Source organism: Podarcis cretensis (genome assembly GCF_951804945.1).
Source record: "Podarcis cretensis genome assembly, chromosome: 18".
NCBI lineage: Eukaryota > Metazoa > Chordata > Lepidosauria > Squamata > Lacertidae > Podarcis > Podarcis cretensis.
This window is the reverse complement of record NC_137188.1, coordinates 11,426,201-11,447,964: the sequence shown is the minus strand read 5'-3', so window position 1 is coordinate 11,447,964 and position 21,764 is coordinate 11,426,201. Positions and strand designations below refer to the sequence as shown.

The 21,764-nt window shown below is 52.1% G+C and overlaps 1 protein-coding gene across 11 annotated transcripts in view; it reads right to left on the bottom strand.

Moving 5' to 3' along the window:
* Positions 1-21,764, bottom strand: part of PIP5K1C (phosphatidylinositol-4-phosphate 5-kinase type 1 gamma) — a 48,905-nt gene that overhangs the window by 24,199 nt on the left and 2,942 nt on the right. For all 11 annotated transcript variants that reach the window (XR_013834551.1, XR_013834552.1, XM_079960593.1 and 8 more), the window contains exons 2-9: positions 9,837-9,868; positions 8,286-8,378; positions 6,783-6,913; positions 6,440-6,557; positions 5,823-5,975; positions 3,433-3,732; positions 2,375-2,580; positions 931-1,014 (exon numbers count right to left, since the gene is read on the bottom strand). Coding sequence is in view for 9 of the 11 variants with exons in the window: in XM_079960593.1 (XP_079816719.1) it covers positions 931-1,014; positions 2,375-2,580; positions 3,433-3,732; positions 5,823-5,975; positions 6,440-6,557; positions 6,783-6,913; positions 8,286-8,378; positions 9,837-9,868 (1,117 nt within the window). In the remaining 2 variants the exon portion in view is untranslated. The remainder of the gene's footprint in view (positions 1-930; positions 1,015-2,374; positions 2,581-3,432; positions 3,733-5,822; positions 5,976-6,439; positions 6,558-6,782; positions 6,914-8,285; positions 8,379-9,836; positions 9,869-21,764) is intronic.

Below are 21,764 nucleotides of genomic sequence, written 5' to 3'. Positions count from 1 at the left end.
GCTGACCATCGGGTACCATGGTCCCAAGCGACAGACAGTTTTGGAGCCAAGTATCATCATCGGAGGGGGGGTGCACAGGACCCCACAGTGAAGAGAGAACTCAGGATGGAGGCTGCATACAATGACAACATTGTAGAGTTGGAAGGAACCGTTCTAGTCCAACGCTCTGAAACACAGGACCAACGTGGGGCTCGAAGCCACGACCCCGAGATCGCAAGCCCAACTTACCGTATTTTTTGCTCTATAAGACTCACTTTTTCCCTCCTAAAATGTCAGGGGAAATGTGTGTGCGTCTTATGGAGCGAATGCAGGCTGCGCAGCTATACCAGAAGCCAGAACAGCAAGAGGGATCGCTGCTTTCGCTGTGCATCGATCCCTCTTGCTGTTCTGGCTTCTGAGATTTAGAATATTTTTTTTCTTGTTTTCCTCCTCCAAAAACTACCGTATTTTTCGCCCTATAGGATGCACTTTTCCCCCTCCAAAAATGAAGGGGAAATGTGTGTGCGTCCTATGGGGCGAATGCAGGCTTTTGATGAAGCCTGGAGAGCGAGAGCGGTCGGTGCGCACCGACCCCTCTTGCTCTCCAGGCTTCAGGAAGCTCTCCGCAAGCCGTGGGAGCCCGCGGGAAGTCACGCCGGGCTCCCACGGCTTGCAGAGAGCTGCCTGTATCCCGAAGCCTGCAGGCTTCGGGCAGATATCCGCAAGCCTGGGGAGACCGGCGCAACAGCAGCCTGTTCTGGTGGCTGGTGGCTGGGGCCCAAGCTTCCCCTGCCCCAGCCCCGCGCCTGGGGGTGGCGTTTCTTTATTCCCCCCCCAAAAAAAACACTAGGTGCGCCCTACGGGCCGGTGTGCCCTATGGGGCAAAAAATATGGTGGTTGCGTCTTGTGGCCTGGTGCGTCTTATAGAGGAGACATGGAGGAAAGACCTACCTGTAGGACTGGAGGATATCGATGATTCCCACGTGGAGGAGAAGGCGCTCGCCTTTGCCATTCACTGCTGGAATGCCACCCATTCTGAGAGGGAAGAGAGAGAGACCACACCTGTCAACATCCGCTGGCTGCAACCAGAAGCACACTCAATGCTTCGTTCGTTTACAATGACGATCATCAGGAGGTTTGGGCTGGGGGTTCTCTAATAGGCGGGTGATACCCAGCTCTACCGCTCCTTTAAATCAGAACCAGCAAAGGCAGTGGATGTCCTGTGCGAGTGTCTGGAGGCGGTTGGAGGATGGATGGCGGCTAACAGATTGAGGCTGAATCCTGACAAGACAGAAGGACTGTTTTGGGGGGATAGGAGACGGGCAGGTGTGGAGGACTCCCTGGTCCTGAATGGGGTGACTGTGCCCCTGAAGGACCAGGTGCGCAGCCTGGGAGTCATTCTGGACTCACAGCTGTCTATGGAGGCGCAGGTCAGTTCTGTGTCCAGGGCAGCTCCATCTGGTACGCAGGATGAGACCCTCCCTGCCCACAGACTGTCTCGCCAGAGTGGTGCATGCTCTGGTTATCTCCTGCTTGGACTACTGCAATGCGCTCTACGTGGGGCTACCTTTCAAGGTGACCCGGAAACTGCAACTAATCCAGAATGTGGCAACTAGACTGGGGACTGGGAGCGGCTGCCAAGACCATATAACCCCGGTCCTGAAAGACCTACATTGGTTCCCATTACATTTCCAAGCGCAATCCAAAGTGTTGGTGCTGATCTTTAAAGCCCTAAACGGCTTCAGCCCTGTATCCCTGAAGGAGCGTCTCCACCCCCATCGTCCAGCCTGGACACTGAGGTCCAGCTCCAAGAGCCTTCTGGCGGTTCCCTCACTGCATGTAGTGAAGTTACAAGGAACCAGGCAGAGGGCCTTCTTGGTGGTAGCGCCCTCCCATCAGATGTCAAGGAGATGAGTAACTACATAGGCAGCCCTGTATAGGGAAGTTTGATGTTTAGTTGTGCTTTTAATATTTTGTGAGAAGCTGCCCAGAGTGGCTGGGGTAAAGCAGTCAGGTGGATGGTGTATGAGTGTTGTTGCTGCTGCTGCTGCAACCCAGACAGATGGACAGGGTAGAAGCAATTAATAAATAGTAGTAATCATAATGAAGACAGGATTGCCTGGCGTGCTCTGGTCCATGGGGTCACAAAGAGTTGGACATGACTAAACAACAACAACAACAAGTGATCATAATAATAATGGCTGGTACCCATTGACCTGCCCAGGTAGGCTCAACCATAGGTTCATGACGAGCCTCTCCTCAGCCCTGGCACAGCTGCAGTGCCCCCCTGCCAACCCTCAGTCCTTTCTTCAAGATGGGCCGCTCTTTCAGCTTCTCTGACAGCCACTGCAGGGAAGAGGGGTGAAGGCAGACCCCCACAACCTGCTCCACTTACGTGTCGTCCGTGTCGATGGACTCCCCGCGGGCAGCCCCGCCCTGGATGGACTCCATCGCGGTGGAGTACAAGGCCTTCTGCCCCATTGGCCGCTTCTCATCCGAGGTGCTCTGGGCCCCGTCCGCCTGCCGCTCCCGCTCTTGCTGGTCCATGTTGTGCACCCCCAGGAGCAAGCTGTAGTCCATGATCTTGAAGCTTTCGAGCACCTGGGGAGAAGAGGGTGGGCTTGATCAATAGCCCTGGTTTGGCTTCACATGTTAAGCATGCAAGACCGGGAACTGGGGTGGGGGGACGCTGAGGAGTAGGGGCTGGATTGCGATGAGTTAGTACCAGGAGACTGACGTGAAATAAGGGACCAGTGGTCTGGGGGAGCCTGCAGCAGCCGGGAGACGAGAGAGGCAGAGGCAGGAGAAGCTGCAAGATTGCAGAGCGAAGGACAGTCACCCCCAACCTCTCCTGCGCCACTGTCTCCCAGGGCCAGGAGAGGATTGAAGTGGGAGGAGGCAGAAGGAGACTCCACATAGGGACTCCCTGGTCCGAGGCTCTTCTAGCCTGATCTGGCTGGCGTCCGCGCAAGGTAAAGCTAAAGGATTCCTTGATGGTTAAGTCCAGTCAAAGGTGACTATGGGTTTACGGCACTCATCTCTGTGTGGCTTCCAACATATATAAAGTAATATGTAAAGGTAAAGGATCCTTGGACGGTTAAGTCCAGTCAAAGGTGGTCATGGGGTTGCGGCACTCATCTCGCTTTCAGGCTGAGGGAGCCGGCGTTTGTCCACAGACAGCTTTCGGGTCATGTGGCCAGCAGGACTAAACCGCTTATGGCACATGACAGAAACCAGACCGCATAAAAACGCTGTCTACCTTCCTGCCACAGTGGTGCCTATTGATCTGCTTGCGCTGGCATGCTTTAAAACTGCTAGGGTAGAAGGAGCTGGAACAGAGCAACAGGAGCTCACTCTATCGCAGGGATTCGAACCGCCCACCTTCCGATCGGCAAGCCCAAGAGGCTCAGTGGTTTAAACGACAGCGCCACCCGTGTCCCCTGCGCAACCTACCAAGCAGTCCCTCTGCAGTGTCTTGACCACGGCGCTGAAGGTGTCCGTGTCCAGCATGATCCCGTCGGGCATGTCCTGCATGAAGTCCAGGTCCTTGTAGGTGGGGCTGGATTTCTCCTTCTCCTTCTTGGAGGCCCGGCGCTTGTAGGTCGAGCCCTTCAGGTCGTACTTCAGGTGCATCTTCACCACGCGGGGCAAGATGTTGTTCATCACCACCACCCGGATGTTCTTGCCCCCGGACTGGACGCAGTAGAGGCCGTAGAATTTGGGCAGCAGCGTCCGGGGATTCTGGTTCAAGTTCTAAAAGGTAAAGGGACCCCTGACCATCAGGTCCAGTCGTGGCCGACTCTGGGGTTGCGGCGCTCATCTCGCTTTACTGGCCGAGGGAGCCGGCATACAGCTTCCGGGTCATGTGGCCAGCAGGACTGAGCTGCTTCTGGCGAACCAGAGCAGCACATGGAAACGCCGTTTACCTTCCCGCCGGAGTGGTACCTATTTATCTACTTTCACTTTGTGCTTTTGAACTGCTAGGTTGGTAGGAGCAGGGACTGAGCAACGGGAGCTCACCCGGCGGGGATTCGAACCGCCGACCTTCTGATCGGCAAGTCCTAGGCTCTGTGGTTTAACCCACAGCGCCACCCACGTCCCTTCTCAAGTTCTAGAGGAGGTTTTTAAAACAATAACAACAGTAATTCAAAAATGAGGAGCAGGACACAGCATGTCACGCTTCGGGGAATCGGGCTTCCTCTCCCGCGGCCGTAAATGAGCAGATCAAACGGAAGGGAATTCTCACCAGTTAGTTTCTTTAAGAAACACAGCGAAGGACAAAAGAAAGCATCTACCCAGAATGGCGGTGCTCCTAATTAAGGCTCACTCGCTCCCCCTCTGTCCTTATTAATCTACGTCACTCTTACGTCTTGTAATCTGTGCTTGGAGCCTCTGTGTTTTCTGTTCTGACACTTTCTGATCTCTCCAGGACTTTGTGGGAGGGTACTCTCCAGAGACTATGAATCTGTTAACCCTCTCTCTACCAATGTTTCTTCTGCTAGCTGTTCCCCGTCCAGTATTTCCCAGCTTCTGCCTTCTGAACTATGCCCCTCTGCAAACCACTCTTCCAAATCTATACTGCTGTCCTGCTTCCTGGGAAGATTCAGGATCAGGAAGAAGGGGGCGGCTCCCACCATTCCTCCTCAGTGCAGCCCTTCTCAGCACGGTCCCTGACACAGCAGTAAGGGTGCCTTTAAAGCCTCGTACCTGCGGGACCGCCTCTCCCGGTCTGCCCCATGGAGAGCCTCAAGGTCCATAAATACCAACACCCTAGTGGTCCCGGGCCCTAAGGAAGTTAGATTGGCTTCAACCAGAGCCAGGGCCTTTTCAACACTGGCTCCAGCCTGGTGGAACGCTCTGCCTCGTGAGACCAGGGCCCTGCAGGATCTGACTTTTTTCCGCAGGGCCTGTAAGACAGAGTTGTTCCGCCTGGCCTTTGGCTTGGAGCCAATTTGATTCCCTCCCCCTCTTTCTTTTTTCCTTTCTCCTCCTGTGATGAGGCTGCATTTTAATATTTTAATGTTGTACTTTAATCTTGTTTGTAAGTTGTATTCATTCAACTTGTTTTTATTATTGCTTGTTAGCCGCCCTGAGCCCGGCCTTGGCTGGGAAGGGCGGGGTATAAATAAAAATTATCATTATTATTATAGTACAGAAACTGGCCTGAGCCTTCTCAGAGCGTCGGGGCATGACTTTGCATGCAGAGCGGCCAGAGTTTGATCCCTGCTGGGAGGAGAGAACCTGCCTGAAACCCTGGAGGGCCATTTGCTGCCAGTCATAGAACCCTAAGAGTTGGAAGGGAGCACAGAGGGGCACAGAGTTCGAATCCCTGCAATGGAGGGATCTTTTTGCCCAGCGTGGGGATTATTATAAAAAGGTAAAGGGACCCCTGACCATTAGGTCCAGTCGTGGCCGACTCTGGGGTTGCGGCGCTCATCTCGCTTTACTGGCCAAGGGAGCCAGCGTACAGCTTCCGGGTCATGTGGCCAGCAGGACTAAGCCGCTTCTGGCAAACCAGAGCAGCGCACGGAAACGCCGTTGACCTTCCAGCTGGAGTGGTACCTATTGATCTACTTGCACTTTGATGTGGTTTCGAACTGCTAGGTGGGCAGGAGCTGGGACTGAGCAACGGGAGCTCACCCCGTCATGGGGATTCAAACCGCTGACCTTCTGATCAGCAAGTCCTAGGCTCTGTGGTTTAACCCACAGCGCCACCTGCATCCCGGGGATTATTATAATTATTATTAAAATCATTGATTTTTATCCACCCTGGCGAGCCTCTACATCTCTGCGGATTCCCGCTGCAACAAAGAGCCGCGAGAGCGTCTTGCACTGGGACGTACCATGTAGTAGCCAGGAAGCAGCTTCTGGAGGAATTCCGCCTCCTTGTGCATGACGGTCTTGATGATGAACTCATCGTCGCTGGTGACGTAGAAGAGGGAGCCGCTGGCCCCGGGGTTGGACAGCTCGATCAGGGGCTCGTTGCACAGGGAATACTGGGCGGGAAGGAAAGAGAGAGAAGGTAAAAGGCGTTCAAGGATGCGGCAGGCGTTAATGGCAACTAACTGGCGGGCAATTCTGGTGCTGGAGGAGACTCTTGAGAGTCCCATGGACTGCAAGAAGATCCAACCTCTCCATTATGAAGGAAATCAGTCCTGAGTGCTCACTGGAAGGACAGATCCTGAAGCTGAGGCTCCAAGACTTTGGCCACCTCAGGAGAAGAGAAGACTCCCTGGAAAAGACCCTGATGCTGGGAAAGATGGAGGGCGCAAGGAGAAGGGGAAGACAGAGGACGAGATGGTGGGACAGTGTTCTCGAAGCTACGAAAATGTGTCTGACCAAACTGCGGGAGGCAGTGGAAGACAGGAGGGCCTGGCGTGCTCTGGTCCAGGGGGGCACGAAGAGTCGGACATGACTAAACGACTAAACAACAACAAGAGGGGAAAGGAGCCGTCCTCACCAAGTAATCATCCGGGCGGATGCCGAACAGCTCTCGGAAGTAGCGGAAAGCGACGGGCGCGTACGTCTTGAACCTGAAGTCAGGGTAGTGGTGCGCTGGGGTGAGGTTGCTCCCTTCGCTGTGGCACGGGAGGAAGAAGCAGAAGAAACAGACAACAGCTCAAACTCTTTCTTCTCTAACTCGAAACGGTTTCCGCCTACAGAGCTCTTGTTATAGGGCAATGGCTTGCTCTCACTGCTATACCCCTCTAGCCATCTCTTTCGAGAATCCTCCCATCATGTTTGTGGCCAAGAGCTACTGTTCAAATTGGGCTTCACCCTGTCGCCTCCAGCAGCCAACTTACCTGGGGAAGAAAATGCTCTCCACCACATAGAAATCTTGCATCAAGACATCCCGCTCGGGCTTAGAGCTCAGGTTCCCCACTGTGTAACCGATTCCAAGCTGAATGGCTCCCTTGAGCGTGGTGGACGTGGTCTGAGGACAGACAGGGTCAAAGCGGGTGGGTTTATGGCATGATCTCCCCAAGCGGGGGCATCTGTTTCTGGCTCACCCCTCCAGCTATCTGCCAGGAGAACCCACCACCATACGCTCTGCTGTACGCGCGGCTGCGCTTGGGAGACGGCTGAAACTTCAGCTGGTCCAAAATGCAGCTGCTAAATTACTGGCTAGGGATGCGGGTGGCCCTGTGGGTTAAGCCACAGAGCCTAGGACTTGCCGATCAGAAGGTCGGCGGTTCAAATCCCCGCAATGACGGGGTGAGCTCCCGTTGCTCGGTCCCTGCTCCTGCCAACCTAGCAGTTCGACAGCACGTCAGAGTGCAAGTAGATAAATAGGTACCTCTCCGGCGGGAAGGTAAACGGCGTTTCCGTGCACTGCTCTGGTTCGCCAGAAGTGACTTAGTCATGCTGGCCACATGACCCGGAAGCTGTTCGCTGGCTCCCTCGGCCAGTAAAGCGAGATGAGCGCCGCAACCCCAGAGTCGGCCACGACTGGACCTAATGGTCAGGGGTCCCTTTACCTTTAAATTACTGGCTGGGGTTAGAGCTCCTATTTCAAAATAGCTGCACTGGATGGCAGTTCATTTTGGGGCCTGGTTCAAGGTGCTCGTGCTCAGGTCCCAAATACCTGAAAGATCACCTCCTTCTCTACAAGCCCCCTCAGGTGCTGAGATCGAAAAGAGGGGAGGCATCCTGGTAATTCCACCGCCCTCAAGAGGCTCAGGGTGTGAGTATGTGGTGGCCCGAGAGCGGGGCCTTCTCCATGGCGGCCCCTAAGTAGTGGAACCGCCTTCTCGCAGAGCTGTCTCTGGCACCTTCATTGTACTGCTTCTGGAGATTGCTGAAGACACACCTCTTGAGGTGCATACAGTGGTACCTCAGGTTACATACGCTTCAGGTTACAGACTCCGCTAACCCAGAAATAGTGCTTCAGGTTAAGAACTTTGCTTCAGGATGAGAACAGAAATCGTGCTCCGGCGGCACAGCGGCAGCAGGAGGCCCCATTAGCTAAAGTGGTGCTTCAGGTTAAGAACAGTTTCAGGTTAAGTACGGACCTCCGGAATGAATTAAGTACTTAACCCGAGGTACCACTGTATATATTTTAGGACCCACCTTATTTTCACAATTGTTGTTTTAAACCAGCGTTTCTCAGACTTGGGTCCCTGGTTGGACTACAACTCCCAGCATCCCCCACCACCCGCTAGGGATGATGGGAGTTGTAGTCCAACAACAAGCTGGGGACCCCAAGTTTGGGAAATGCAGCTTTAAATACCGTGTTTTAACACCATAACCCACCCTGGTGACCTTAGGAGAAGGGCAGGAAACATATAAAGAAACAGCAAGGATACCTTCTTGTAGGTCGTCTCGCCTGATGCATCGACCCCGCGGTGGCCTATCTTCTTGCCCTGGCCGGCCCCCGGCTGCCCTGTCAACGAAGGTGCCTGAGGCAGGAAGGATTTCGAGGTCAGCCAAAACATCGCCAGGGTGGGGGGAAGCTGCCCCAGGGCGTGTAGGAAGAGCAGGCAGCTCCTGGGATGCCAAGCAAACTCCCCAGCCGCTGAGACAGCTCAGTTGTTAGAGCATGAGGATCTCATTGTGGGCTCGAGCCCCACCTTGGGCAAAAGATTCCTGCATTGTAGCGGGGCTGGACTAGATGAGCCCTGGGGGACCCTTCCCAACTCTACAAGCCTATGCTCCTACGTTTCCTCCAGAAATGGGAGAACTAAACAATCCTCGTCTGGGTTTTCTCTTAACTGTTCTTTCAAAGCTTTCACATCGTATTTATGGGACCGCCTCTCCTGGTCTGCCCCGCAGAGGACCTTAAGGGCCATGAATAATCATAGTTTAGAGGTCCCGGGCCCTAAGGAAGTCAGATTATCCTCCACCAGGGCCAGGGCCTTCTCAGTGATGGCTCCGACCTGGTGCAATGCTCTGTCCCACGAGACCAGGGCCCTGCAGGATTTAACTTCCTTCCGCAGGGCCTGTAAGAGCTATTCCGCCTGGCTTTCAATCTGAACTTAGCCTGATCTTTTATTCCCCTTCCTTCCCTCCCCCTCCCCTTTTTATGAAGATCACCCGCTCTGGCATCCCACAGCAAATTCTCCCCCTGGTATCCATGCTAGCCCAAATAGGACTAATTTAGCCAGCGAGCCCTGGTGATCATCTAATGTTTATTGGCTGGTCCCCCCCCCCAAATTGATTTTTGATTTTATTGTTATTCACGTTTTATACTGTATTTTATGCTGGGTTTTTTAAGCATCAATTAAGTGTTTTAAACTTTGTTGTCAGCTGCCCTGAGCCCAGTTTTCTGAACCGGGAAGGGCGGGGTATAAATAAAAATTTATTATTATTATTATCCTTGCTTTCTTTGCCCCCGGGGCCCTCAAAGCAGTGAAGGATCATTGAAAAACCATCCTATTATCAGCACTGTTAAGGACCACAAGATCCCGAAGGTTCAGTGAAAGCCAACAGGGGCCGCCGAAACAATCGAAGGATTCAAATCTCTTCCCAGTGACCTTCAGAGCCTTTCCTAAAGAAATCGAGGGTTTGTTGTTGTCCGATTCTATCTTGTGTTTTTATCTTGCGAACCGCCCTGAGATATTTTGATGAAGGGCAGTATATAAATCTAATAAGTAATATTTTTTTAAACAATGCCTTCTTCTGCAGACCCGGGAGCAAAGCCTCTGGGACTGTTAGCCACTTGGCTGAGCTCAGGCCACAAATCACTCTCCCAAAAACTATATGGAGAGAACAAGAAGCCCCGCCCCCCCCTAGCACCCTGATTCTTTCTGGAACCACCTGCCCTGGCTCGGATGACGATGGGACACCGAGTGGGACCCCTGATGTTTATCCTGAGGCTCAGAAAAAGGTCAGGACAGAAGGAAAGCACTTGAACTCACCTCTGTTAGGACAGCCTTGCTCACCGCCGGCCCTGAGGAGAGAAGGAGAGAGTCAAGGTAAGCAAGAATGTCTCAGAACACCAACAGGTACCTGCTGCAGAGCCTTGCGTGGAGGGGAGAGGGACCCACCCATTGCAAAAAAACCCCACCCCTATTCCTCCAAATTAAACCGATTGACATTTCCCTCCCGTTCTCCTTGACTTGCTGTGATGCTGAACACACCTGGGAACAAGTCCCTATTCAATGCAGTGGGATTGACGCCCAAGCAAACACAAAAAGAATGCCTTATGTGCATTGCTCAGGAGCCTAGTCCACAACGAGGCAATCTGAGGCAGCTTATATACCAGGCGGGGACCTCAAAGTGCCAAATTGGGGCGGGAAATGTCAAAGTCCGGTCTACGGGCGATCGAAGTCCAAGTTGAGGACGTCGGGACCGGGGGTAAGATGGCGGGGTGGGAGCAGGAACTGGAGTCCAGGAGGCCAAGAGTCCGAGGGTAAGAGAGCCGGGAGTCAAGAAGTCATGGGTCCGAAGGTCAGGAAGCAAAGAGTCATAAAGTCAAGGGTCCGAGGATCAACAAGCAAGGAGTCACGAAGGCAGGGGTCCGAGGATCAAGGAGTCATGAAGGCAGGGGTCTGAGGATCAAGGAGTCACGAAGTCAAGGGTCCGAGGATCAACAAGCAAGGAGTCACGAAGGCAGGGATCCGAGGATCAAGGAGCCGTGAAGGCAGGGGTCCGAGGGTCAAGAAGCAAGGAGTCAAGGAGCCGAGGTCCGAGGATCAGGAAGCAAGAAACCAAACACAGCAAGGCAGGAAACGAGTTGCTGTGGCAAAGAGCCAAAGGGAAATGCTGACCTTATATCCCTTCCCGGCTCTTGCCACCAGGTGCTGTGAGTTACCAAGCTGCCTCACCTGTGCAGCTTGCACCTTGCCTCTCCAGAACAAACTTAGGAAGGCCCCAGTTCTGCGAAGCCCTACTGGCCACAGGGCCTGGCTCCTGCACGCACTCCTGACAGGAAATCCCTCCAGAGAAGTAATGGCTAAGTTCTTTCGGACGAAGTCTGCCTCTGAATATCAAATGCTGGGAATCACAGGGTACGGGGTAGAGAGTTGCTGTGGCTCATAGCTCATAGCCCTGTGGGCTTTCCATAGGGGGCATCCTGTAGGGACAGGATTCTGGGCTAGATAGGATCCCTTTGGCCTCATTCAGCTGCTGCAGGGCTCTTCCAATGTTCTTAAAACTGGTCCGTCAAGGGGGAAAGTTCCAGCTTAGACCCACGATCCCCACTTCAGTACAGTACGGTGAAATGTTTGGCCGTGTGAAACACAAACCATCCGAAGTGCTGAGACCCAATCCACGTCTAGTCCCTCGCAGATTTGGCAGACCACTAAATGGCTGGATTCATCTAATGAATAAGCCCTGCCAAAGGACTTCGGCTCACACAGTGGGTCTTTCCGCTGCACCCTTTGCCCTTCAAAACTGATTTGCCGGGAGGAAGGTTTGTTCTGTCCGGCAAACCGAATTGCAGGTGCAAATGCGAAGCTGAAGAGCAAATTATTATTCTTTAACCTCCCTCCCCTCCACCAACTTTTAACAGTCCGGGAGGTAGCCTACGCATGCACTCAATCAATGAAAAGCTTATTCAACCATCCCATGGACTTTCAAAGTCCTGAAGTCTATCTTCATCACAGGGACTGGGAACTTGATTTTTAGGGGTGTTTTTTTGTTTGTTTTTATAGCAGAGTAGGAACAGGTGCCCTGCTCGGCATATTTCATAGCTTCTCTGAGTTATTCAAGCCCTTTCGCCACGGCAAGGCAGTGATCCATGAAGGATGGATGTTTTGAATTCTGGTGCTGGAGGAGACTCTTGAGAGTCCCATGGACTACAAGAAGATCCAACTTCTCCATTCAGAAGGAAATCAGCCCTGAGTGCTCACTGGAAGGACAGATCCTGAAGCTGAGGCTCCAAGACTTTGGCCACCTCAGGAGAAGAGAAGACTCCCTGGAAAAGACCCTGATGTTGGGAAAGATGGAGGGCACAAGGAGAAGGGGACGACAGAGGACGAGATGGTGGGACAGTGTTCTCGAAGCGACCAGCATGAGTTTGACCCAACTGCGGGAGGCAGTGGAAGACAGGAGGGCCTGGCGTGCTCTGGTCCAAGGGGTCACGAAGAGGCGGACATGACTAAACAACAACAACAACAGGAACAGGTACCTTGGGAGCTGGATTTGGCACATTTTGTGTTGTTTTTTTTCTGGCCCCAAACCAAAGCCCAGCTACACAACCCCCAAAACTACCCATTATGATGCAGGTGAGGATGGAAACCGAACACTTTCAACACATACAAACAAAACACACTGCAGAGAGCACTGCTTCTAGGGAAACTGGGCTGACTAATCCCTTCTCTGCCAGCTGTCAAAATTCCAGCGCTGGAGATTAGCTTCAGTTTTGCAATAATGACCACAATCGGCTTTGCCTTGCCGCATTTAAGTACCTAATAAAAAGTCCCCAGGGATGAACGGAGTCCAGGTGGGGGGGGGGGTAGAGAAAACCCATAGATAAGCATAATTAAAAAATAAAGAAAGATGGGAGGCGGGATTGGGAGGACGATACCAAACGAAGGAACCTCACACACAAACACGCCGGGCTATTGCGTCTCAAATGCGCAACGGCAAAAATCCGATTTGCGACACGGGCCGAAAGGAACGCCTCCCGCTGGCGGCTTGCCAGGGGTATTAAGGGGGCACTTATCTCTTAAGCCAGCTGACAGATGGCCTGTTGCAAAAAAAAATAAAATGCCGGTAACAACAACTCATTTAACTCCGGTGGCGTGAGGGTGATGCTGTTGAGCCAAGAAAGCCAGGGCCATTGCCTTGCTTATCGAGCGCTGCTCACGTCTCCCAAGAAGCACTTTGCCTGTCACTAGCCGGGCATCCTCCAGATGTTGGGGGCCACAATTCCCTGCATCCCAAGTGCGCACACACCTGGAGGGCTAATGGTTGCCGAAGGGTGGCTTACATGATGATTATTATGTTTAAATGCTACATTTCCTCCAAGCGTGGGATAAAGGGTACTCAGCCCACCTTCTCTAACCTGAAACCATCATTATCTATAGCGCTTCTACTGCCGAGCGGTGGAGCTACTGGTAAAGGGACCCCTGACCATTAGGTCCAGTCGCGACCGACTCTGGGGTTGCAGCGCTCATCTTGCTTTACTGGCCGAGGGAGCCGGCGTACAGCTTCCGGGTCATGTGGCCAGCAGGACTAAGCCGCTTCTGGCGAACCAGAGCAGTGCACGGAAACGCCGTTTACCTTCCCGCCAGAGCGGTACCTATTTATCTACTTGCACTGGGATGCTTTCGAACTGCTAGGTTAGCAGGAGCAGGGACTGAGCAACGGAGCTCACCCCGTCATTGCGGGGATTCGAAGCGCCGACCTTCTGATCGGCAAGTCCTAGGCTCTGTGGTTTAACCTACAGCGCCACCCGCATCCCTGGAGCTACTGGTATTCATCATTAAATAGCTACTTACTGCGTTTACACCCTGCCGGCCTTCCAAGGTGGCACAAGTCACCCACCCCACCACCAATCCCCTTCCCATCTTCACAACAGCCCTGCAAAGTAGGCTAGGTGGAGAGACTGTGACTGCCTCCCTCTCCAAGGTCGCCCAGCTGGGCGTTGGGGATTTGAAACCAGGCCTCTCCCAGGTCCTAAACCGACACTAGGGTCTGGTTCACAAGAACTTGCTTTCTGGCTTGAGGTCGCTTACAGCCCAGCTCCCCCCACCCCCCACCCTGCGAAACCATTCACAAGTACCCGGTATGGGGTATTGAGTAAAGGTAAAAAAGGACGGTTAAGTCCAGTCAAAGGCGACTATGGGGTTGCGGTGCTCGTCTCGCTTTCAGGCCGAGGGAGCCGGCATTTGTCCGCAGACAGCTTTCCGGGTCACGTGGCCAGCAGGACTAAACCACTTCTGGCGCAATGGGACACCGTGACGGAAAACAGTGCGCGGAAATGCCATTTACCTTCCCGCCGCAGCTGTACCTATTTATCTACTTGTGCTGGCGTGCTTTCGAACTGCTAGGTTGGCAGGAGCTGGGACAGAGCAACGGAGACTAACTTAGTTTTGAGTACTAACTGGGGGAGGAAGAAGAGAAAAGGCCTCACATCTTCTCCCTGATGTTAAGTCGGAATCTCCTTACTTGTAACCTGAAGCCACTGGCTCCAAGTCCTAGTCTCCGGAGCAGGAGAAAATAAGCTTGCTCCATCTTCCATGTGACAGGCCTTTCAAGATAGCTACCATAGCTCTTTAACGGGAATCTGTCTGGCCACTGGGAGATCAGGATGCTGGCCTCGAGATGGGCCCGTTTTTCCTCATCTGCTTATTTATTTATTTTGTTTAACCTTGTCTGGGAACCGACAGGGGAGGGTATCAAAATGCCACACACCCCAATGCAAAAATCACGTAAGTAAAAGCGGCCTACTTCAGTGCCTGGCGACGGGGCCAAACTCTGGTCGGAGGTAAGAACTCACATCACGAGAACTCTGCTAAGCAGTCACGCTGCAAAGGCATTTATGTGTCATCCGGAAAGGGAAGAAAATAGGAGCAAGGAAACGCAGGCAGCTGCAGTCCACACACACACACACATACACACACACCCCACAAGCGGAAGGCTGCATGTCTGGTCTAATCAGCTCAACACCCAACCCAAAATGCAGAAAGGAGACATTAATAAGGACCCACAAGCACTCTGGCAGCTCAAGTCTAGACAACTTAAAGGCATGGAGAACCTAGCGAGCCATGGCGTCAAAACGTGTCCTGAAACGGCCGCTCAGGCATCCTATGAAGAACCAGGGAGAGAAAAGTGGCTTTTTGTTTTAAAGGAGGGCGCCTCAACCCTACACCCCCACTGGCTTTGTAAAGCCCTGCTATGGGGCAGCTCCATAAATCCAGCCAGTGAACAATTATGGAGAAAGCAAAATGGCTCTGAAATGTTTTCCTTGAAGCCGGATTATTTCAATGGGTGTTCCAATGTGCTGTAAACCGCTCTGAGGTTTTTCTTTAAAATATACAGCGATATAGAAATAGAACAAACAACAACAACAAATTCCGTCGAGAACAAAATGACGTTCCATTGTGGCGACTGTAAAGGTAAAGATAAAGCGACCCCTGCCCATTAGGTCCAGTCATGGCCGACTCTGGGGTTGCAGCGCTCATCTCGCTTTACTGGCCGGGGGAGCCGGCGTACAGCTTCCTGGCGAACCAGAGCAGCGCACGGAAATGCCATTTACCTTCCCACTGGAGCGGTACCTATTTATCTGCTTGCACTTTGATGTGCTTTCAAACTGCTAGGTTGGCAGGAGCAGGGACCGAGCAACGGGAGCTCACCCCGTCATTGCGGGGATTTGAACCGCCGACCTTCTAATCGGCAAGTCCTAGGCTCTGTGGTTTAACCCACAGCGCCACCGTAACCTAGGTTAAAAGCGCCATTTGGTGATTTGCTTATATATCTGAGTTTCCTAACACTGGCTAGATGCCCCCCCCCCCTCTCTCTCTGTCACCATATAAATATATCTCTGCATAAGCTCCAAAACCTGCTCCTCAAAGGAACTGCTCTCCACTGCCGCAGGGTAAGGCCAGCCTTGAATCACGCTCTCATTACTCATCCTGGCTGGCGGAGCTTGGCGTTCCAGCCCTCTGTACCACCGCGGCAAAGGATCAGAGTTCCACCCTCCCGTCCCAAACTCCACCCCGGGGAGCCAGAATCAGTGTGGGCTGAAGATGCTTCCCTGCCTGGAGCAGAGTTTACTCACACTGCGCTCACTCTGCTAGGGCCAACTGCTTTAAACGATCTCGCCACGCCATCAAGGCATCAAACCCTGCCCATTAATCCTAGCGGCTGAAGCACCTTGTGCCATGTTTCTGCAGAGTGGGGAAAACTCTGGACTTTTCTTTTTGTTGAAATGCAGCATCTGTACTGGGCTCTCCAGCCAAAAAAAGGCTCCCAGAGCAGCTTACACACACCATCTATTAAAATAAGACAGTCTACTTCCTTCCCATGGGACGCAGGTGGTGCTATGGGTTAAACCACAGCGCCTAGGACTTGCCGATCAGAAGGTTGGCGGTTCGAATCCCCACAATGACGGGGTGAGCTCCCGTTGCTCGGTCCCTGCTCCTGCCAACCTAGCAGTTCAAAAGCATGTCAAAAGTACAAGTAGATAAATAGGTACCGCTCTGGCGGGAAGGTAAACGGCGCTTCTGTGCGCTGCTCTGGTTCGCCAGAAGTGGCTTAGTCCTGCTGGCGACATGACCCGGAAGCTGTACGCCGGCTCCCTTGGCCAATAATGCGAGATGAGCGCCGCAACCTCAGAGTCGGCCACGACTGGACCTAATGGTCAGGGGTCCCTTTACCTTTACCTTACTTCCTTTCCAGATGGAGGGAGCTCTGCACCTCAGCTCTCCCACTGCCATCATACCCAGGCGGTGCCAAGGCTCAGGTCCAGTGCCCGAAATCTGCCAGGCACATTTCTCCAACAAGCGCAGGTCTGATGACAACCATGTGGAGATGTCTGGATGCCAAGTTTGGCGACAGACATCTCCATCTTGCCGGCCCCTCCAGCTTTCTTAAGCAGCTCAGCGGAAGAGCTTTTTCGCTGCATTGACATCCCAACTTTTTGTGAAAGGAGAACACGGTTCATCCCCCTCCTCAGTTAATCCCTACAACGACCCTGAGAGGTAGGCTAAGAGGCTGCAACCGACTCAAAGGTCATTCAGCGAGCTTCATGACAGAGCGGGGGTTTGAACCCTGATCTCCCAAGTTCCTCGTCTGACACTCTAACTAGCACACCTCACTGCCTTCTGAGAGCACTTCTGCTATGGGGCAGCTTACAGACTAAGTGGGTAAACAAATATGGCGTCTCCTAAAATTCAGAAATTTGTTTCATCTCCTTTACATCTGATGGGAGGGCGCTCCACAGGGCGGGTGCCACCACTGAGGAGGCCCTCTGCCTGGTTCCCTGTAACTTCGTTTTTCGCAGAGGGGGAACCGCCAGAAGGCCCTTGGAGCTGGACCTCAGTGTCCAGGCTGGACCATGGGGGTGGCGACGCTCCTTCAGGTACACGGATCTTAAACAACCCGTTTTAAAACAGCTGTGCTGGTCGCCAGCTTGTTTCAAGGCGCTCAGGGCCCAAACACCTGAAAAGGCCTCCTACTTCCCGGAAGACCCTCTCGGGTGCTGAGGTTGGCAGAGCGGGCCCTCTTGGTAGTTCACCCTCCCTTTTTGGCGGGCCAAAAAGGAGAGCCTTCTCTGCGGCAGCCCCTAAGCTGTGGGACTCCCTCCGCACAGAGGTGAGTCTACAGCTTTCAGAGAATTCTGAAGATTCACCCCTTCACCCTGGTTTTCAACACTTGAGGACCCGCCAGGTTTTCATGATTTTTGAGTTGTTTACTTGTTTCTAACACTGTGTTCCTGCATAGCAATGGGCCCTGGGACCTCAGGGTGAGCAATAAATAACATTAATGCCACAGGTTTGACAGCGGAAAGACTTTGGGGGAAGAGGAATGAAAGGACATCTGTGTACCGGGGGAGGCCTTGAGATGTGTACATCAAACCAGGGCATGTTTTTAAAGCCTGTAACAAACACCAATCCTGTTATTACCGTGAACATGATTTGAATCCCGGCATCACCCACACGCAAGGACTGAAGGAGGGTGAAGGTGGAGGGGAGAGAGAATAAACAATCTTGATTTATACAGCTTCATTGTCACATGCTGGTTAAAGGGTGCTACAAATGACTCACGGAGGGAGGGGTCCAGCTTTTTAACCATGCTATTTTTAATTGGGGGGGGGGGCTGCGAGTTCTTTTATCGTCTGAGGCTATATTTTGCATCCGATGTGCTGCCGTTAACAGAGAAAGTAAGCAGGACGCTATTAAAGATGGGTTTTCTTTCCGCTGATGAGGGTTGCATCTAAAAAAACAAAAGAAGATTTCATTTATCCCTTCCATCCCCTCAAAAAAAGTGCCCCCTACACTGAGGTATTGATGGCCTCAAAGTTTGTTTAAATCCAACCAGATTAAATGGTTTAAGAGGCAGCTGAGATCTTTCTGAAACTGCTGATGGGCCTGGTTTTAAAACGCCTGCATGCTGCCTCAAAGAGCAGTTCTCTCAACTCCAGGCATTTTGGAACATCTCCTCAGGGAGGGTGGGAAGAGGACAAGCTCAGTTTTTTCCTGACTTTAAAAATAATTCCAAACTGACCTGGCTGGAGGGAGCATCCACTGAAGACACAGTCAGCACGAGTAGAAACAGGGGTGGGGACAGCGTCAGAAACTCAGATATATAATCTGTTTCCCAAATGGCACCTTAAACCCGGCTTACAGTCGCCGTGACGAAATGCCTAGGTGCTTTTAATGCAATTTATACTTATTGTTATTATTACTGTTCATTTTATTTCTATACCGCTTCCTATTTTGAAGAACAAATCCCAAAGCGGTTTAGAACACGTGGAAACAAACATCCAGAATAAAATAAATTCAAGCTCCAGGGGGAACATTTCAGATCCTTCTCTAAGTGACATTTTGCTTTCTCCAGTCGCCAATGAGGCATCTAGGGATCCCCCAAAACGTGGCTAGCACCTGATTAATTCCTAACACTGCGTCCGGGGAGGAGAGTGTCAGCTGGGTGGCGGGGGAGAGAAAAACAAGGGGCAGGATAGCAAGTTTTAATTTATACAGGAAGGGAAGGAAGAGCAGAAATAGGTGTGGGTCTGTATTAGAGTCCCATTTCTCTCCATTTACACAGGGGTTGCATCCTGTGGCCCCGCCCGTTTAATTCAAATCACGTACAGTGGTACCTCTGGTTACGAACTTAATTCGTTCCAGAGATCCGTTCTTAATCTGAAACTGTTCTTAACCTCAGGTACCACTTTAGCTAATGGGGCCTCCCGCTGCCGCCACGCGATTTCTGTTCTCATCCTGAAGCAAAGTTCTTAACCCGAGGTACAGTGGTACCTCGGGTTACAGACGCTTCAGGTTACAGACTCCGCTAACCCGGAAATAGTACCTCGGGTTAAGAACTTTGCTTCAGGATGAGAACAGCAGCCAACGATGACTGGCAGAGAGGCTTCCTAGAGTTTTCAAACAGGGCTCTTTCTGAGGTCTGCCTAGAATCGAAGCTGGGAGCCTCTGGGAATAAAGCAGATACTCTATGACATTTCTCCCGTACCACCCGCAAATATTACTACCAATGAAAACTGAGCTGGATAGCTCAGTGGGTAAAGCATGAGAGTCTTAATCTCAAGGCCCATGAGTTCAAGCTCCACGGGCAAAAGATTCCGGCATTGCAGGGGGGTTGGTCTACATGACATTTGTGGTCCCTTTCCAACCCTGTCGGGACGCAGGTGGCGCTGTGGGTTAAAGCCTCAGCGCCTAGGGCTTGCTGATCGAAAGGTCGGCGGTTCGAATCCCTGCGGCGGGGTGCGCTCCCGCTGCTCGGTCCCAGCGCCTGCCAACCTAGCAGTTCGAAAGCACCTCCGGGTGCAAGTAGATAAATAGGGACCGCTTACCAGCGGGAAGGTAAACGGCGTTTCCGTGTGCGGCTCTGGCTCGCCAGAGCAGCGATGTCACGCTGGCCACGTGACCCGGAAGTGTCTCCGGACAGCGCTGGCCCCTGGCCTCTTAAGTGAGATGGGCGCACAACCCCAGAGTCTGTCAAGACTGGCCCGTACGGGCAGGGGTACCTTTACCCTTTACCTTTTTCCAACCCTACAATTCTATGATTCTACTAACACTGCTAATAAAAGCCCCAGGATAGCCCCTCAACAAGCTTCGTGAATAATATTCCTTCGTTCCTTTCCCTGGTCACAACACCAGGCACCTAGCGTTAATAATAATCAAGAAATAATATAAACTAATAGGGATGCGGGTGGCGCTGTGGGTTAAACCACAGAGCCTAGGACTTGCCGATCAGAAGGTTGGCGGTTCGAATCCCCATGACGGAGTGAGCTCCCGTTGCTCGGTCCCTGCTCCTGCCAACCTAGCAGTTCGAAAGCACGTCAAAGTGCAAGTAGATAAATAGGTACCGCTCCAGCGGGAAGGTAAACAGCGTTTCCGTGCGCTGCTCTGGTTCGCCAGAAGCGGCTTAGTCCTGCTGGCCACATGACCCGGAAGCTGTACGCCGGCTCCCTCGGCCAGTAAAGCGAGATGAGCGCCGCAACCCCAGAATCGGCCACGACTGGACCTGATGGTCATGGGTCCCTTTACCTTTAATAGGAAGCTATCAAGTAATGACCAGGGTTCAAACCCCTACTCAGCCATGAAGCTCACTGGGCGACCCTGGCCCAATTAATGGCATTTCAGCCTAGCCTACCTCTCAATGTTGTTGAGGGGATTAAATGAGACAGGGAGAGCCATATTCGACACCTGGAGCTCCTTAGAGAAAAGGGTGGGACTGGAACAAACCCTCTTTACTTGGGTGCCAGTCCTGTTGGACTCAATGGGGCTTACATCTGAGTAGTCACATGAAGGATGAGACCTCCTCTACTGGCCTGCGTCATGACTTGGCAACGCTAGGCGGATAATGGCTCTAATCCAAGCGTGATGCAGCTTCGTCAGCCGTCAGTAATACCTGGGTCACAGCCACTATGAGTCACACCGGCCGAGCGGGCCAAGTGAAATAAACGATAATTAAGACCCATAACATCCAGAGGTCTATCCTTGAGTAGGACTCAACACTGCCCATGACGGCTAATGCGCCAGGTAAGGGGTTGATTCCCACCCTAAGATGACAAGGGGGATAACCCTCTAACCTATCCGACCCAGGGTTCAAAATTTGCCAGGGACCAGACACATTTTGCACACAACTTTCGACCTGGGAAGACGCTAGGGTGTCAGGATGGCACCTGACATCTCCGTCTGGGGATCATTAGGTCTTGGCTGTTTCCACACACTAACACACCACCCTGTAGAATCAGTTGTATTTTATCTGTGCAATTGCAATGAATTTTAGAAATCCAAACGCTTTTTTTCCATGCAGCCCAAGTAGGAGCAAGAGCAGTTCAGGAAAAGAGTTTGGAGTATAGGCCCAATATATGATTGTCCCTGGATCAAGGGACTTTTCATCGTTTAAGTTCTCAAAACTCTTCACCAAGGGTCAGCAAACTTTTTCAGCAGAGGGCCAGTCCACAGTCCCTCAGACCTTGTGGAGGGCCGGACTATATTTTTTTTTTGGGGGGGGGAATGAACGAATTTCTGTGCCCCACAAATAACCCAGAGATGCATTTTAAATAAAAGCACACATTCTACTCACGTAAAAACACCAGGCAGGCCCCACAAATAACCCAGAGATGCATTTTAAATAAAAGGACACATTCTACTCATGTAAAAACACGCTGATTCCCAGACCATTTGCAGGCCGCACTGAGAAGGTGATTGGGCCTGATCCGGCCCCTGGGCCTCAGTTTGCTTACCCATGCTCTTGATCTAGCTCAACGTTGTCATCTGAACTAGCCAGATTAATTTAATTGAGAAGCAATCATTTGAACTAGCCCATCACTTGAAAAATGAGACTTTATAGAGCCGCCGTGCCCAAAAATGGCAACTAGGTATTCCGTTTTGGTGACTGCGAACCTTCGTTTAAAGAGCCGTTTGGTGCCCCCATAAATATTATTAATAAACAAGATTTGATGTGTTAGGCTGGCAGTGCTGATTCCTCCCTCCTCTTCCCCAAAGCACACCATATGACTATTACTTATTACTTTCCACGGTTCGCAGTAAACTAGAATTATGGTAATAGGATGATGATTTTCCCCTCAGCCACCCAGAGTGCACCATATTATTATTAATATTCTCAGTAATGTTATTAAATTCAAAGTACGGTATTGAGATGGTGCTGATTGCTGCCCCCCTCTCACCACCCCAAAATAGGTCAGT